At 41.4% G+C, this 18,787-nt stretch overlaps 1 protein-coding gene across 2 annotated transcripts in view; it reads left to right on the top strand.

The window, feature by feature from the left end:
- cep128 (centrosomal protein 128) overlaps positions 1-18,787 on the top strand; it is a 72,490-nt gene that overhangs the window by 42,359 nt on the left and 11,344 nt on the right. For both annotated transcript variants that reach the window (XM_079571799.1, XM_079571798.1), the window contains exons 19-23: positions 368-560; positions 6,345-6,394; positions 9,007-9,030; positions 13,357-13,434; positions 14,629-14,742. In XM_079571799.1, the coding sequence (XP_079427925.1) occupies positions 368-560; positions 6,345-6,394; positions 9,007-9,030; positions 13,357-13,434; positions 14,629-14,742 (459 nt within the window). The remainder of the gene's footprint in view (positions 1-367; positions 561-6,344; positions 6,395-9,006; positions 9,031-13,356; positions 13,435-14,628; positions 14,743-18,787) is intronic.

Below are 18,787 nucleotides of genomic sequence, written 5' to 3'. Positions count from 1 at the left end.
TTAAGGGGATATATTATGCAGGGGTTTGAGCAATCTGCATATAGTCCTATATACTTGTTGTTCATTTTGTTTCCGTTTCCAGTGAGAACCAGATGTCATCACAGCTTTGTCCTAGAGGTATTATCTAATAGACATGTACCTTTAGAAAGATCAAGGCTCAGGCACTGGCTCTTAAATTGTACAAAGTTCTGTAAAGCGGCCACACATAGTCAGACATTTTGGAGCTCTTTGCAGTGACGCACCAGGGTGAACCACCAGTGACTAATGTGCCTTGAACTCTTTTAGTATTCAGCCTAGTTTCTGAAGATCCCAGCGCAGCCATTTTTGATCTACTCAGTGTGTTCTCCCCCCCCCCCCCCCCCCTCAGTCCAAGGTTCGCTGGCTGTGTGAAGAGGTGCGTGAGTGTAACAAAAGAGAGCAGAGCCAGAGGAGGCAGCATCAGCAAACCAAGGATCAGCTGAAGGCCCTGAGGCAGAGCCGCGAACAGGAGCAGACCGACTTCCTGCAGCGCTTAGACCAACAGGAGAAACTGCTGCACTCGCTCGGCGACGAGAAGCAAGGTGCGCTACAGCCCATGTACAAAGGGATCCTGCCCCAGCAACCAATCCAAGCATTAGGTTTGAGTAAAGGTGGAAAGTAACTAGTAAGGTTCAAAGTTTCAGTCAATCCTTTCACAATGGACATGATTATCACCATTTACACCATGGTCTGGGTGAAAACTCCATTCTGATTGGCTGGAGGGTGTCCGTTAAAAAGTGATCATGTAAACCTAGTCCGGCAACAGTTAAATCACGTTCTATATCACTCCACTGCAGCTGTTTCCATAGTAACGATAAGCAATTGAACTGGAACTAGCTTCAGGTAAAACAGATTAAAAAGTGAAATAACTCCTGCCCAGGACTTAAAGGAACAGGCCACCGTTTTTCCATACTGAGACATGTTCTTACCTGAGCTGTGACGAGTTCTTTAGGACCTGTCTGATCTTCAGTCACGTAAACACAGCGCAGACGGCGTTAGCATTTAGCCTCTCCCTCTCTCCTCTATAGCTCCAAAACAGGTCAAGATAGAAGCTACCAAGCTCTTCCACGTTTTCCCTATTTAAATATGGTTACGTGAAGTGTTCCACTACAAAGTATAATTACACACAATTAAACAATGTGGATTTTCTAAGCGGATAAAAGGGGGGACTATATTGTAAGAAGTAACAATACCAGGAGTAGTTTGGCATCCGCACAGTAAAGTGAAGATTACTGCGCAGTAAAGTGAAGATTACTGCGCAGTAATCTTCACTTTACTGTGAACTCGTCAAAGCTAAGGTAAGAACATATCTCAGTATGTAAAAACAGTGGCCTATTCCTTTAAAAAACGTCCAATGAACAGTTTCAGTTCACGGGACGTGCATTATCCCTTACTTCTTCTTCACCCACCATGCTTACGACCATCCTTACATGACTTAAGAATTCAAGAAATTATGATAAACTAAATTTTAAGGTGACCAAGAAGCATTTCGATTAGAATAATGCATTATTTGTTGCAGTAGCAGCAATTTTTGTTTATCAACTGAACAAGATATAGATTAGTGGAATGTGTATTTAAGTAAGCTGCTTTCTGCTGCTTTCTTCATAGATTTAAGTTGTGCGCTGTAGTTTCTGAAGTAACTACCAAGATTTTGAACGTCACCTCTGATTTTTGGCCCATTTCGAAACACTTGAATAATCCCATAAAAATATGTCCCTTGCAATTTCTTCTTTTCAGCTGGAGTGAGCTTTGAATAATAGTAGCTGGTGTCTGTTTACAATTACTGATGTTTGAAAAGGCGTCGTGATGTGCACCAAGTTCTGAGAAAAATTGACTCGAGCTTCTTCTAATGAGCTGTAACTGCCGGCGGAGGAACAGCTTGTTTTTGCTCTTCATCCGAACAATGCGGAGAAACAGGTCTAAATTGGTTCCTTTTATTAGAGAGAACAAGAGAAGGCTGGACCCCGAGAGACTGACGGGGACGATCGCTGCCGTTTCATTCAAACAGGAAGATTTGAGTCATTGTCTCTGATAACACCCAGAGTGTTCATGTTCTTCTTCAAATGTAATTTCAGTATTTTTCTTAATTGGTTCCACACCTGCATTATGTTATTAGTTCTTGAACACCATGTATGCAGCGAATAGAAGAGGAAGTTTGGACAAAAGCTCTCAAGAGCGATCCAAAGCCAGTGTGAGGCACAGGCGACAACTTTTTAAGAAATGCTGTCGGTTTTGTCATTTAGAGCCTGATTTGCATTGAGGTTTAGACTCAGAATTGCAAGACGGCAGATCAGACTTGGTGCATTTCAAAAGCATTTACAGTGGGAGGAAAAAGTGAGCGCTAAAATAACAAGAATGAGAAAACAATGCCACCCAAACATTTACACTTTATCATGTTTTTATTGGCTTGTTGCGCGGTGTGGCTATGCTAGCTCCTCTGACCTGAAGTTGTGAGCGCGAGTACTTCCTGTCTGGATTCTTTTCCTGGAATAATAATCACATTTTCTAAAGATTATGTTGTGGGCAGTGAGTTCCTGGTCGATGATCATTTACTGTGTTTTCAAACCTTGATGTAACGAGTTCAGAGGAGACGCATGTGATCATAAACGATTGATAGTTTGTCTTGAAGCTAAAGGCTAACATGCTATAAAAGAATTGAATAAACGGCATTATTTCAAATTGTATAATGCATAAAATGACTGTTAGCCTTTAGCTCCAAGACAAACTCACTGATCCTTATAAATATAGACGTCTCCTCTACGGAAATATTTACACTGTACAGCAACTCATTAACCTGTGGTAAGTGATCATCTACCAGAAACTCACTGACCACCACAGAATCTGTAGGAAATACGATGATTCGAACGGGTCCAAGCTAATCTTAATGGACATGAATGCGAACAGCAAGTGCTAGCGCCCACAACCTCAGCTCAGAGGAGCTAGCGTAGCCACATTGTGCAACAAGCCAATTGGCCATAACATGTAAACATTCACAGGACAGCGTGGAATAAGTGAGTACACCCCCTGGCTAAGGACGCTCCGAGCGCTAATACGACAGACATTTAGAGTCAGGTGTGAGCCAACCTGAAGTCCAGTCACTGAGGCGTGGCTTAAAGGAACAGGCCACCGTTTTTACATACTGAGATATGTTCTTACCTGAGCTTAGACGAGTTGATACGTACCTGTCTGACGACCAAAGATGTCGTTAGCATTTGGCCTCTCCCAATATATTCCTATAGCTCCAAACAGGTTGAACTTAGAAGCGACCAAGCTCTTCCACGGGCACAAAGACCAGACAGGTACGCATCAACTCATCTAAGCTCAGGTAAGAACATATCTCAGTGTGGAAGAACGGTGGCCTGTTCCTTTTTTAAAAACACACTCTAGTTAATAATTGTTTTATTCCAAACTGTGTTCTCACTTTTTTCCCCCACTGTATTTGAACAAGGTCACTTCTCCTGCACAGATTAAAACATCCATGGTGTTTTACGAGGTCTTTCCTTTTATGAAAAGTTGCTAGCATTGTAATTTTACACCACGGACTAAAATGTGTTGGTTTAATTTATTTTTCGTGATGTTATAAAACAATCCATCTAAAAATCCAAAGTACACATGGTTAAGTTGTGTAATCTGAATGATAAAAATAGTCTCCACTGTAATATTTTCCGCTTTAGTGATGAGATACCAACCCAATCATACGATGCCCGGGCGCGGCGCTTCCTCAGCTGTTAGAAGCTGTATCTGTGTTCCCAATCAGCCTCCGACAGCACTCGTCCTGCCCGTCTGCGCCGCCCGCTCCGCACTGATACGGACTCTCCAGTAATTAGAACTACACCTAATCTACGCTCCACAACAGCTACGCGATCGGCTTATTTCAACCACGGGAATTAAGATTTTATCAACTTTACTTTGAATATGGGTAACACGCTTGCTTGCTTGCCGCTCCCTTTGTTGAATTATTATTGACCGGGCTTACAAATCCCCCGCACGCATGAATGGTTCCTCTATAATGAACCGTACCTCGGTAAAAGCACTAATGGCATAGCGCATTCAAAAAGGCCGGATTTGAAATTCTAATTATGGCATTTACCTGTCCATCACGTTTTTCGCTTTCCCCGTGTCTCGAATTACATTGTAAAAGTTGGTTTTATTATAGTCAGTGTTCATTTATGCTAAGCAGGCTTTTTTGATGTGTCACGCATTGTTTTTTGTTTTTTCTCTTCTGCCCTTAAAAGTATAGGCTTATAGTTTGAAGTTTGCAGCTCAAGTTTTAGAGAGAAGATGAAACGACTTACTTTGACAGGTGTTCTTTAGTCTGCAGACTTTATGGGACCGCTGTATTATCGGAGTATGCTAAAGAACTGAAGTGATACTGTGGAGAGAGGCACTCGGCGTGTTGTGAAGAGCCCTTCTCGCGCCACTCAGTTCGGTACAAACTGGATAAAGCATTGTAAATATTATCCATTTTCGCTTCGCAAAACACGCCATGAATAGCTCAGAGTTATGATTTTATCCTGCAAGGTAAGATTTGATTGATTCCGTCTGTTTTTGAGTGGTTTAAGGTCAAGAAAGACAGCGATCCATTTGTTCCACCAATATCCACTCGAAATGGTAAACTTTTATAGAGTAATCCTTTTAATTGGCTTGTTGCACGGTGTGGCTATGCTAGTTCCTCTGACCTGAAGGTGTGAGCGCCTGGACTTCCTGGAATAATGATCATATTTTCTAAAGATTATGTTGTGGGCGGTGAGTTCCTGGTAGATGATCATTTATTGTGTGTTCAAATCATGATGTAACGAGTTCAGATCAGAGACGCCTGAGATCATGAAGGATTGATAGTTTGTCTTGAAGCTAAAGGCTAACATGCTATGAGAAAAAATATATATAAAGGCACTATTTCAAGTTGTTTAATGCATAAACCCCTTAACTCCCACCTGAACCGAGCACATTTTCTCGACGAAAACAATGATGGAAATGTGGAAAAAATGTCACAAGAAATTGATGAAAAATTGATGAAAAATGACAAAAATGTGCCAAAAAAATGACAAAAATGTGCCAAAAAAATGACAAAAAAGTGACAAAAAAATGACAAAAATGTGACAAAAAAATGACAAAAATGTGACAAAAATGTGACAAAAAAAAAGACAAAAATGTGACAAAAAAATGACAAAAATGTGACAAAAAAATGACAAAAATGTGACAAAAAAATGACAAAAATGTGACAAAAAAATGACAAAAATGTGACAAAAAATGACAAAAATGTGACAAAAAATTGACGAAAAAATGAAGAAAAAAAATGTGACGAAAAATGTGACAAAATGTGACAAGAAAATTACAAAAATGTGATAAAAATTTGACAAAAATGTGATAAAAATGGACAAAAAAATGGCTAAAATGTGACAAAAAATTACAAAAATGTGACAAAAATTTACAAAAAAGGGACGAAAAATTGATGAAAAAATTAAAAAATGTGATAAAAAATTGACGAAAAAATGAAGAAAAAAAAATGACAAAAAAGCTACAAAAATGAGATGAAATGAGATGAAAAAAATTCTGATGACGTGAGGAAAAAGATCCTCACGGTTCAGGCGGGAGTTAAGAGGTTAAATTAGCCTTTAGCTTCAAGACAAACTCCCTGATCCTCACAAACACAAACATCTCCTCTATGGAAATATTTCTACCTGGAACTCACTGGTCTAAGCTAATCTTAATGGAAATGAATACGAACAGGAAGTACTAGCGCCCACAGCTTCAGCTCAGAGGAACTAGCGTAGCCACATTGTGCAACAAGCCGATTGTGGGTGTACGTGACCTGCACTTGCACTCGTAGGTTCTCTTGTGTGTGCTCAAACACTGGCCTTCTGCCGGGTACAAGGATCAAAATGTCCACTCTTGAGTTAGTGGACAAATGCCCTAGGCCTGTTAGAGCAGTACTCAGTTCTCAACATTTCCCAACCTCAAGTCTCTCGGTATTGGAAACATACACTTTCAATTGTATATGTCAAATCACTGTGGCAAAAAAAAATAGTAGTACCTTAAAAAATCCATCCCACATTTACAGATTAGCAAATTCTTGAATAGCACTTTCAAGTCTGGGTCAAACTTGCCTAATTTGGTGTTTCCTTTGTAGACGCACACACAACTCTTCAGTCACTTATTCTCACAAACCTTCAATTAAGCAAACAAAATGGAGTGACGCTCAGCTCTGCCCAGGATTGTTGTTTAACCACCGCTGATGTGAGGAGCTGAGCAAGTCTTTTAAGTCGAGCCTCGGCAAGTCTACGTGGCTTTGTTTTTAACAGTCTTGCATTTGGTTGTCATTACAGAGTTGTTGGAGAGAAGTCGCACTAAAGAAGATGAGATGAGAAGTTTGCAAGTGGGTATTAGCTGCACTAATATACATTCTTATTTTATCTACAGGATTTCCTTTGGTTTGATCGGGTATGAACATGTCGAAGTCTGATGAACTGACATAAAATCAATCCGTTTTCACTGAACAACAAAACCTGTTCTGAAATGCCCATCAGAACGTGCTTCTTCATTCAAATAAATTAGCACTTTGTTAATAAGTGTGAGGTCAGTGTGAAACGTTTTCCCTTGACCTGCCCTGCAGCATTTCATTAACTATATACACAATAGTGTTTTAACGGCAGATGTCCAGACTCCACATCATTTATATCAACACTAATGAATGCTTTTTATATGGGCACTATATTCTTTTTTACTTAAAGGATCTGTATCCTGCTATTTTAGCCATTCCAAAGTTAAGTATAGGCATTTATATGATAGATTGTACCTCTACCACTATGGAGCACTCATTTTTGTGATAAATATAAGTGTTTTCTGGAGGTATTTTTCAAACCCGGAAGACAGAACGCTTCGATTCAGTTAACTCCGCCCCCTCTCTCCGCACATACTTTCCCGTAATATAAATAAACAACAATAAGTGAAGTTACTTCACGATGCAGTTATACAGAGTTGACATCTGCAACACACAAACAAGCTAATATGCTAATACACATGCTAACCCGCGTTTGGACTGACTCACCCTCTGGTCCATCGCTGTTTACATTATGGGACTCGCGTTGGTTATAAAAGTTAATCCACTTTGATTCTGGTGAAGGTTCACCAAACATCCATCAGAGACAGTCACAGAAAAACACTATTTTGGTGAAAGTCGCTGAATCCCAGAGAAAAAAACAGCTGAGTGACCTCTTCCTGAAAAAGGTTGAATAAACTCCTCGTCCTCGTAGCCAAACGTGCTTCTTTTTCTCCGTGACATGATCGTTAGGTAAGAATAAAGAACAGGTGTGTCCAGTTATAACGAGCTCCATCTTCAGCTGCAGCGCAAACATGACTGATCTGTTTAGACGCTCAGGTTTGTTTTGGCCTCAGCTGACCTGGAAGCAGCTCGAGCACATCCTTTTTATTATTTTTTTCTCCCTTTTTTTCTCTTTGTTTCTCTGTTACGACAGAAACAATGAAAAGCTGTTTTACAAATTAAAATCACGCTGTAAGACATTACATTACAGACGTCGAGCACTTCCGTTCCGCAGTGACGACACAACTGAGCAGGTCAGTCGTTCACCAGGAGAAGGCGGAGCCTCAGAGAGCAGGATTCAGGAGGATTACTGAGAGCTGCGTGAATGACGCCACAAACCACTCTGGGGGTGTTTTTGATAAGGAAATAGCATAACAACATGGCTAAAAGCTCCAAAAAGTTGATTTTGCATGATATAGGACCTTTAAAGGTTACTATAAGACATGTATTCTGCCTGTGTCTCAGTGTTAATTATTATTATGCAGTATTTGTAGTGTTGAAAAGTTGGTCCTGTTTCCTACTTTGTGCTGCTGACTCACTTTAGTCACCCTTTAAAAATACGTTATTATAAAAATGCCCAGATTACTGCAGCTTAAGATGTTGCTGCTCATTTTGCATGGCTGACTGACAATCTTTCACCATATTGTATTCCTAGTATAGGTAATGGCCCGGTGTTCTTTAGCAGAAACAGCTGCTCCTGTTTTTGTTTAGACTTGTTGTTTCTGCTTGTTGTGAAAGCTCCACTGGATGTTCCGTGGTGTGGCTGGCGGTGGAGCAGTGCTACAAACAGCCGTGGGCCTGACAGACTCCTTACAGCTTTTGCTTGGACATGTAGCTAATTACTGCAGACACCACGCTTCACACTTTTAAAAGCCACCGGGGGGGCCCTCGTCTGTGTCTCTCCAATACCACCGCCGCCGCCGCCGCCGCTCTCTTCCTGGCGCGCTACCAGGTCACCTTAGTCTGTAGTGGACCGTCCCGCGGCGTCAACGTGGCCCTTTACTCCCCATTAAGCTGCCCGACACGTACTCCTTAGCCCTGGGACACGCTGCGAAAATGTGCTGAGCAGTCGGGCTTTCCCCCGGAGTGCGCGCGCTCGCTGCTGCTCCCATCTGTGGCGGCTTCCGTGGCACCTGCCAGAACTCATGTGCAATTAATCAGCCCTCCCCGAGCCAGTCAAGCTTTTAATTATGAAAGATGAGGAGAGAAAGAGGAAGCAGAAGAGAGCGAGAGGAGGAGAGGAGATGATGACTTAGAAAAATGGATGTGTGGGATACAGGGAGGTGTCAAAACATTGGGCGATGCGGAGAGATAGTCGGTCGAGGATGGGCAGGTGTGTTTGAGTGGCAGAGGAAAAAGAAAAGCGCTTAGACATCTTTAGAGACTGAACTTAAGGCAGGAGCTGGAGGAGTGGGCTGAGGGATGCACACAAGAAAGTGAAGTTGACGTGTGTAGGATTTTGATGATCGACTTTGGCAAAACTACAGGTAGTTTCTGCACTGCTAATGTAAGTCAACATTTGTGACTAAAATGTAGAAAACGTTTCGAATTCAGATAATATCGGTGAAAAACAAGCATTGGGCCTAAAACACCCTGATGTGAAGCAATCTGTTTGCTTTCTCTGCTGAATATGGTGCAGACAGTGAGGTTCTGTTTTGTCTTCACAGGATCGAGTTCTGGAACTGGAAATGGTAAGTAAAGCTGTCTTTTGTTTGCATCAGTGCTGTGTATTATTGTACTTGTGAGTGTGAACGGTACTTTGAAAAGAACTACGTAAACCATCATGACTACACTGTTAAAGTAGGGATGCACAATAATATCGGCCACCGATAATTATCGGCATTTATCGGCATTTTGGCGCCATCCCCGATAAAGCCGATAAAAAAAATTTCGGCCGATAATTAGGCCCGATAATTATAAGATCAAATTACATTGAATCTGCGGCTCCAGCTCGCTGCCTTTCTCTCGGCGGCGCCGCCCCGCACGTCCTGCAGCCCGGAGCTGCTGCAGACTCAGGACAGCACATTTACAGCAGCAGATACACGCTCTCCACGGCCGACTTCTGCACGGTTTTAGCTGAAAAATACGACGAGTATTCCAGCGAAACAGCGCTGTGCAGGCGCTCTCCGTGAAGGAAGAGTTTTTCGACTTTTTACATCGAAGTAACTTCAACATTAGCACCGCAACAAAATGAGAAAAAGACGAGGAAATGCGAACCGCGGACCCGCTCACGTAAGTGAGCATTACTGGAACACAGCGGGGCCTGAAAACCCATGTATTATCTTAGCATTTCTGATCAAATAAACACGATAGCCCCCTGATTAAAGCGCTATGAACGACAGAAGTTTTACATTGATGAAATGAGCCGCGCTGCTATTTTTTTTTCCCCCACAAATGCATAAATGAGCCCAATGCAGGATTATATTCCAGCATTGTAAATAAGAATTCATTAGTATGATGTCAACAAAAAGAAAAATACTAGTAATTAAGTAGTAGTAGTAATATTATTCTTTTTTTTTTTAATAAGATGTGGCACAGATGAACAGAGACAGACCTGCTCATGATGGAACTGTAAAAAAACAGCTTTAGAAAATAGTGGAGACCCAAACCCAAAGTAAAACTCATTATTTGATTTTTATTTATACACTTGTATATTGCTTGGTAGAGTTAATACATTTTGGGGAGAACTGTGAACTGTTACAGTGAGTTCTTGTCACAAAATAAAGTGCAAATATATATACATAATTATCGGTGTCATTATCGGTTATCGGTATCGGGACATGCGGAATTATCGGTTATCGGTTATCGGTTCAAATTGGCATTATCGTGCATCACTATGTTAAAGTGTAAATGTGTGAACAACAATGTTATTTGAGTAAATGGGGACTATTGCCTGCAAACTGTAGATAGTACATGTGTTGATATTGGGTTAAACAAAGTGACAGACTGATTTCTATTTCCTGTTTTTTGGGGCATGTCGACCTGATTAAAAGCTCAGATAATCAGTGTTTTCACTATTCACATTATAAACTTTTTTCTTCCACTTGAAAAGTAGTTTTCAGTAAAATGTTGCACTTACAGCCACAAACACTAGGTCAGAATGACCTGGAATAAATTAAAAAATAAAGAATTGTAAATGGGAAAACAACAGGAGGGATACGGCTATGATAGATATTTACTGTATCAGTTTGAAATAACTTCTTGCCTTCTTTTACTGAGGAGAGTTTCTGTAACACTAACAATTGATGAAAAAAGCTATTTCATTATTTTCACACCAACTAAATGATCATTAGACTACAGTATAATCCTCTGCATGTCTGTTTTTGGTTGATGTGGATATGGCTGATATCCAGTACATATCTGAAGGGTTCAAAGCAGGAAACGTGAGTGCTTCTGAGGGTCCGTGTAGTTGTAGAAGGCTAACAAGCAGGTGCTCTTCCAAGACTGGGCCAGCGTTGCGATGATCAAGACAAATTTGACTGGGACAAAATTATATTGGAAAAGTCCATATATATTCTTGTCATATTGCACAGGTCATGACGTTGTGCATAGCTGAGCCTAAGGCAGTTTTAAAATGGTTAAATGACTTTGTTTCTAAACTCTTAACTATCCCTTCAAGGACTCCTTTCTATCCTCCATCTGTGTCGAACCAAAGCCCTATCACGCCGACAGTATTGTACTGTTTGAACAGTACGTTTCATAATGAGCGGTAATGAAAGAGCATCAGAGGAGCCCTGAAGCCGCCCCCCAGCTGTGAGCCGTCTTCACTAATTGTCTGTTCGTTTGACCCGTGTCTCGGACCAACGTCTCATTTTACTAATGTGTGTATCATCGATCCTCTCCCCTCACGCCTCCGCTTTCATCTGCACCTTCTAACGCAGGAACTGCTGAGGAGGAAAGAATTTAAGGACAGTCAAATGGTTTGGGGGGATGTGTCTGTTTCTTACCATTGTTATATAAGGGGCTTTTTCAAAGGAAGTGCAGAAGCCGTTCTCTGGAAGATGGTTCTCGTATGTCAACTTGCAAATATCCAATTTAAATACAGCGCACCGTCTGGGGAGCAAATGTTAATGTTATAATTGAGCGTTGCCATAGAAACGCGCCATTTTGTGGGGAACTCGCAAACATTATTCAGGGATCAACATTAGTTTAAAGAAATATTATAAAGTTGTGAAAAGAGCTGTGGAAGAACGCTTATAGCTGCTGGACACATTGTAGTGTTGAAATGTGTTAATGTGAACAATACCTCCAGTATGTTTATATTATAAATGCTCCAGTGGTTTATTAATATGGAATGTGTTCTTTTCCCAGTGGACGACACAACCTTAAGCTTTGCCTACTTTTTCTTTATGTTCTCTAAAGCGTTGTGTTCATGACAGTTTTGTACTATACGTTAGCGTGCTTCTAAAAAATGAACGTTTCAGGGCCGTGTTCTCCAACCCTCCATTACATGATGCTTGTCATAGATAAGCTGTACAAAAAGTTTTAGCTGAAAATATTGATATTTAGGACTTGCTCAACTCTACTGAACTTTTTACCTCTCGAAAGTCACATAGCGCCGACCCGAGGTTCAGAGACTTTTATTACTTTCAATTAAATCCAAACAAGCTCAGCTACACATGGTCTAGGCCAGTGGTTCTCAACCTTTTGGAGCCGCGACCCCCATTATAACAGTTAAAGGGGTTCGGGGGATTCGGGCCCCCCCGCCCGGGTCACACCGTGAGAAATCGGAACATTAGCCGACGACATTCTTAAAAATCAAAGAAAAAAACAAATGGCCCGACCCCCAGGTTGAGAACCACTGGTCTAGGCCAACTTTAAGAATCTGTTAACAAAAGTTTTCCACTTAAAGGGACTATAAGGAGTTTAAAAATGTTCAAATTAAGTATTTTCCTCCCCCTACATGTTCCAGCCATGTCCTAATGTGTAGAATGAGCTCAGACCTGTTCACCACAACTGCCTCTAAAATCCTGTACGGTCACTCAGAAATGTGTCACTTCGGCCCGAATTGCCGTCATGCACGAGCTTAATATAGAAGGTGCAGTTACACATGTGGCCTGAGGTGGCAGTAGTGAGTATAAAATGGCGAACTTGCTTCCAGCCCCTTTAATGTGTGTGCACAGTTACAGACTAATACAGCGCTAATACTGTGTCACTTCCCATTCTATCAGGTCATTGATAAAAATAGTAAAAAAAAAAATGCATTGTTTTGTATTTTGAACAATTAATCGCATTGAGCGAGTTCTAAATATTCTTGAAATTTGCTAATATTTTGGCTACTGAATCTTTATATGACCCATCATCGAATGCTGGGTTGGAGGAAAGCAGATTTAAATGTTTTTTTTTTTACATAGTGGGAGGAAGCACCTCATCAGATGCAGAGCAGTGGACGTGATTTACTCATTTTGTAATAAATGTCTAAACTGACATTGTTTAGGGCAGAGGAGACCGTAGAAGGCACAGCAGGGACAGCAGAGAGGACGGGGACGACGGGAAGGGACAGCGCAGGCGTAGGACGGACAAAGACCAGGACATAACGGACATGACGAGATGGGAGACGCAAAGTGACGGCTCCGGCACGAACCACAAACTAAAAACACTAGAAAAATAAACTTGATTTGTTTTCGGTGTCAGGGAGTTCTTTATATAACACAAACTAGACACTTTTAATAACAGTGGAGTCGGCGCCGCAGTGCCCTGGTCAAGGGTCAGTGGGCTCGGCGCACGACGCAGTCCCGGTTTTGTCAATTTGCTAAATGTCTCTTCCTACTTTCTGCCTTTCACGCTATGCTATACTGTTCTATTCTGTAAAGCCTTCAGGCCAATATAATACATAATTTAAGAAGTGGTGGTGAGCGAGAAACTGAGGTGAGACCAGGCCAAGCTGCCAAAGAGCTCTGTTACCGCGCAGGCCGAAGCTGAATTCTTCTAGTAAAGACGGAGACCGACTCGTATTTAGTAAAAATTATAGTTTAACCTCCGTGATTCAGTTGTTTGTGTGGTCTGCTGTTGAACAGAGCACCAGAGCGGCCTTGGACCGCCTCGAGGCAATCCCAGAAAAACAGTCTCTTCTGGAGAACTTTAAGGATCTGGAGGTGAGTAGATTGCCACACAAAGATAATGTCACTTCAGATCGATTATATGTGTATGAGTCATGGTGTTGTAGTCATCAGTAACATCTTTCCCCCCGCCTGAACCGACTGCATTTTCTCCAGCTCTCTGTGTTTTTGTCACATTTTTTGAGCGTTTTTGTCGTATTTTCGTCACTTTTTTTATTGTGTTTTCGTCAGGTTTTCGTCACTTTTTTATTGTGTTTTTGTCCCTTTTTTATTGTGTTTTTGTCAGGTTTTCGTCCCTTTTTTATTGTGTTTTCGTCAGGTTTTCGTCACTTTTTTATTGTGTTTTCGTCCCTTATTTATTGTGTTTTCGTCAGGTTTTCGTCCCTTTTTTATTGTGTTTTCGTCAGGTTTTCGTCACTTTTTTGCTGTGTTTTCATTACGTCTTTGTAACTTTTTTGTTGGCAATTTTGTCATGTTTTTGTTTCGTTTTTGTCACATTGTATTTTCATCCTCGTTTTCGTCGCTATCATGAGGTTCTTGTTTTTTTTAAGCTTTCATGTGCTCGGCTCAGGTGGGGGTTAAAGGAACAGGCCACCGTTTTTCCACACTGAGATATGTTCTTACCTTAGCTTTGACGAGTTCTTTAGGACCTGTCTGATCTTCAGTCACGTAAACACAGCGCAGACGGCGTTAGCATTTAGCCTCTCCCTCTCTCCTCTATAGCTCCAAAACAGGTCAAGATAGAAGCTACCAAGCTCTTCCACATCCAGGAGTAGTTTGAAATCCGCGCAGTAATCTTCACCCTACTGTGCGGATGCCAAACTACTCCTGGTATTATTACGCCTTACAATATAGTCCCCCCTTTTATCCGCTTAGAAAATCCACATTGTTTAATTGTGTGTAATTATACTTTGTAGTGGAACACTTCACGTAACCATATTTAAATCGGGAAAACGTGGAAGAGCTTGGTAGCTTCTATCTTGACCTGTTTTGGAGCTATAGAGGAGAGAGGGAGAGGCTAAATGCTAACGCCGTCTGCGCTGTGTTTACGTGACTGAAGATCAGACAGGTCCTAAAGAACTCGTCACAGCTCAGGTAAGAACATATCTCAGTGTGGAAAAACGGTGGCCTGTTCCTTTAAGAGGTTAGATTAGATTCGACAAATATACTGATTGAAAAGAATACGTTGTATGCTGTTCTGGATAACGTACAGTTTATCTTTCACCCCAGGAGTCTCAGCGTCAGAGGGAAGTGGTCGAGCAGCGCTACTCCAAGTACAAAGAGATCGTGTGGGACTTGCAGCACCAGCTCGACGAGTCCAAGCGCAGAATACAGGAGTACAGGGTAAACACAATCATCTCATTAGGAATCATTAAAACCCTCTATTTACAACAAGAGGCCACCCTCCCCGACAGCCTACACATTTATCTACTCTGATCCGAACTGCTGGCTGCGCTCACATGCCGAGGTTTGGCTGAGGAGAGTCCGTCCGTGAGTTGAGCTCGCCCACAGCGCTGCCAGTTTGCGCACCTCATCTCATTTACAACTCGTTTGAATAGATGAATAATTCCACAGGCCGCTAATGCATCACAGACTGACAATGCAATGCAGTCTGGAGCTCCGGCACAAGCGGCTGAGCAAAGAAGAAGACGGATACAGTATTTCATTGTTTGAATTCATGAGAGTGTTGGTAATAATGAGCCTAACACTTGTTCAGACAATATCCAGATTTGACAATGTGAAAATAGTTCTTTACTAGAACCCGTGATTGTATTGAAACATCTACAACTGTTGAGCCTGATCATTATCCGCTGGGGATTAGATCCACAATCCTGCCGTGTCAATCTTATGGCTGAAAGTCTTTTCGCTGACAACACTCACGCCCATACGTTTGAATAATGCCGCTTTTCAAACGTGTGGAAAAGAGCTTCGAGTGCCAAACTTAGGTGGAAAAGACCGTTTTCCATATTTTTAACCATATTTTGAGATTTTTTTTTTTTACTATGGGGCATTTGTAATAACACAGGAGTTCCAGTTGTTGTTTTATGTAGCAATAACAGAGATATTACCCCCAGGTCAAAACATCAGCATGAACTGGGGAGCTTGTTTTCCCGAGATGGACCGTCGTTGATCCCAGTTGGTTTGCGTTCATGTGCTTTCTATGTCGAGGATTTTGATGGTACCAAATAAAAAAGGTCTTTTATCACTCATTAGTGTTCAACTGAGCTTCACTTTGGTTTGTTGTTTTTTTTATAAAATATCACATTTTCTCGCATTAATACTTTGCATTTCTCTCTGATTTATGTTACTCCAAGGACAACGACAGGTCACATTAACCTCATAAAGCAGTACTAAGTAACATGTTTACCGTAATAAATCCTTTTAGTCGTCCCTCTGGGGGTAATACAAGTGTTAATGGGATGATTGGAGCAATTGCAGCTTTCCCTGCTCCGACTCAGAGCTCCAACACACACTAATGGAATCACGAAGAAGAAGCTAGCAGGCTAACGGCCAAAGCTAACTGCGGGCTAGCGCCACTTAAACAGTATTACAGCCGAGTTTTAGTGAAAAAAATCATCTCCATTGTGTAACTGGATGAACAATATCCCTCTGTCCCTTTGTCTTTTCTGTCAGCGTAGGATTTACTCTCACGGACAATTAGTGAGTACAAAACCTCAACACATACGACACCTGCAGTTACTGAGTTCGTCTTTAACCCCCGCCTTCACCAAATGCATTTTCCCCAGTTCCTGTAAGCTAGTGTAAGCACTCATTTGAAAGCTAAGATCTACAAAGCTGATCAGAACGTGTCCTTTTCCTTGTGTTGTTGCCGTGTTGTCGCAACCTTTTTTTGACATTTCTTTGCATTGCATTTTTTGTTGCTCCTTTGTGGTGTTTTCTGTCACGTTTTTGTTGCTCTTTTTTGGCTTTTCTGTTGTCACTTTGTCATCGCGTTTTTGTCGCTGTTGTGTTGCGTTTTTACCGTCCGTCTTGGCTCATTTTTGTTGCTATTTGACACTTTTTATCAAGACTTTTTAGAGAAAATGTGCTCGGTTCAGGCGGGGGTTAAGCGGTTAAACGATTTCCGCAGTCACATGTAAGTTGGGAAGCTCGTTTTGACCCAAGTTCCTCAGTTCCTTATGTCATGAAAACATTCCCCCAGCTCCCCAGAGCCAAATGAACCTGGCAGAACTTTCTACCATAGAATCCACACCTCAAGATTAATCGTAATCCGATCTTTGGCACAGAACAGCGGCAGTGTATCTGTCAGTCAGCCTCAGAGCAGCTTTCTAGAAACACATGGCATTAAGCGTTTGTCTGGGAAATGGCTCGTATTGTCATTGTATCCTCGGGCTCGGGCACTTAACCCCCATTTGCCCACTCCAGTCACAGCTCCGACAAGAAGGGCATCCAGCACAAAGAGAAAGAAAAACCACAAGTTCACTGTGGCGAATTCTGACACAAACTGAAGCGGGCGATTGACACAAACACAATTATGTCTCGTCTGATATTCTGAATGACATTAAAAGCCCCTCTCGCACGTGTGAAACCCCCCAGGCGTCTCGTGAAGTACCTGTTAAACGATCCTTTAGGAGGAGCAGCCGGGAGAGTCCTCCACATGAAGCCCAGTGTTGACAGCCGAGTACCCTCCTCCTCCCCGAGCTGCAGCGCTGTCACTCCTCAAACGCCTTTAAAGTGCCAGATTACCACCGCGCTTTGCCAAATGACTCCGCGTTGAGCGATAAGTGGCCATTGCATTAGCCTAATAGCTGCTCCGACTCCAGTTTGCTTAAGGAAAATAGAATGGATCGGATGTCGGCTCCTGAGGTGGAAGTAATGATGTCTTTGTGTGTGTGGGGGGGGCAAACACATTTATACAGTTTATACATTTTGGTTCAGATTTCCCATTGCAGGCTTCAATGTGGAATTATGTTCTCAAATCATATTAGTTACAAAATATGTAGCAGTCAAATGGGCATGCTTTTAATTAATTGGTATTCAAATCATTTGTCTCTTTTTTTTAATGGACTTCCAGGTCTTTCTGTACGGAGTGTAACAGAGGGCAGACACGCGCTCAGTTTGTGCTTCTGTCGTTTGAATACTGATGTTTTCCATTGGATTTTTGCCGTATTGTTGGTAAATTGGTGATACATTTTTAATTTAATGGGCTCAGCTTGGTGCTTTTTGCCAAACTTAGCCACCACTAATCACTCTCTGTGAAGTGTCCTGTCTCAAGGCGCAAAAACAGAATGCAGCGATTGTAGACGAGCTTCAAACCGTTAAAGAGGGGGTATTCTGTTTTTTTCAGTCACATAGCACCAGTCTATATCACACTACAATGATGACAAACCTTCTGTCGGTCTGTAAATGCAGTAAATTAGACGAAAAAATGACAAAAAAATGACAAAAAAATGACAAAAAAATGACAAAAAATGACAAAAATGTGACAAAAAAATGACAAAAAATTGATAAAAATTTGACCAAAAAAAAAAGCTAAAATTTGACAAAAAATGACAAATGTGACAAAAAAAAATACCAAAAAATGACAAAAATGTGACAAAAATGTGATAAAAATTTGACAAAAAAATGACAAAAATGTGACAAAAAAATGACTAAAATTTGATAAAAATTTGACAAAAAATTACAAAAAAAATTACAAAAATGTGACAAACATGTGTTGAACACCCAACAAAAAAATGATGGAAAAAAAATCTGATGAAGTGAGGAAAAAGATCCTCTCGATTCAGGCGGGAGTTAAGAGGTTAAAGAGGGGGTGTTCTGCTTTTTTCAGTCCCATAGCACCAGTCTATATCTCACTACAATGATGACAAACCTTCTGCTGGTCTGTAAATGCAGTAAATTAGAATAACTGCCTTGTATAAAATGTCTCTCTCAAAATGGCTGTAGTGAATGTCTTGAAATAGGCCTCTGTCTCTTTAAGAACCTCTGAGCCTTTAGACACGCCCCCTCCACACGCTGTCTGTGGCATCAGTGGGGAGGGGGTTCTGCTGAGGAGCAGTGGTTGGTTACTCGGCTGGTGACCAAAGCTCGGAGGCGTCTCCAGGAGGTGGGGGCGTTCCTAGGAGGACTCAGGCAAACCTATCCCTAAAATGGCCGCCATCAGAGTTTTTACAGATGACTCAGAAATACGTGAATGTGCCAAGACAACACTTCAGGCATGTTTTTAATGAGGGAGTGACAGAATAACATGATGGAAAGATTGAAAAAGTCGATTAAAGGGATATTTCAGGATTTTTGACATAGGGCCTAATTTCCTAGTTATCCAGAGTTTTGTTGATTTCTGGAGATAATATTTTTTAATTCATTCAATCCTTATATTTGAAGGGTTTAGTTATGCTAGGCTAGTGCTAGGCTAGTGCATGTCTAT

Source organism: Gobius niger (assembly GCF_951799975.1).
Source record: "Gobius niger genome assembly, chromosome: 15".
Lineage (NCBI taxonomy): Eukaryota > Metazoa > Chordata > Actinopteri > Gobiiformes > Gobiidae > Gobius > Gobius niger.
The sequence above is the reverse complement of the archived record's forward strand: the minus strand, read 5'-3'. Positions and strand labels throughout refer to the sequence as shown.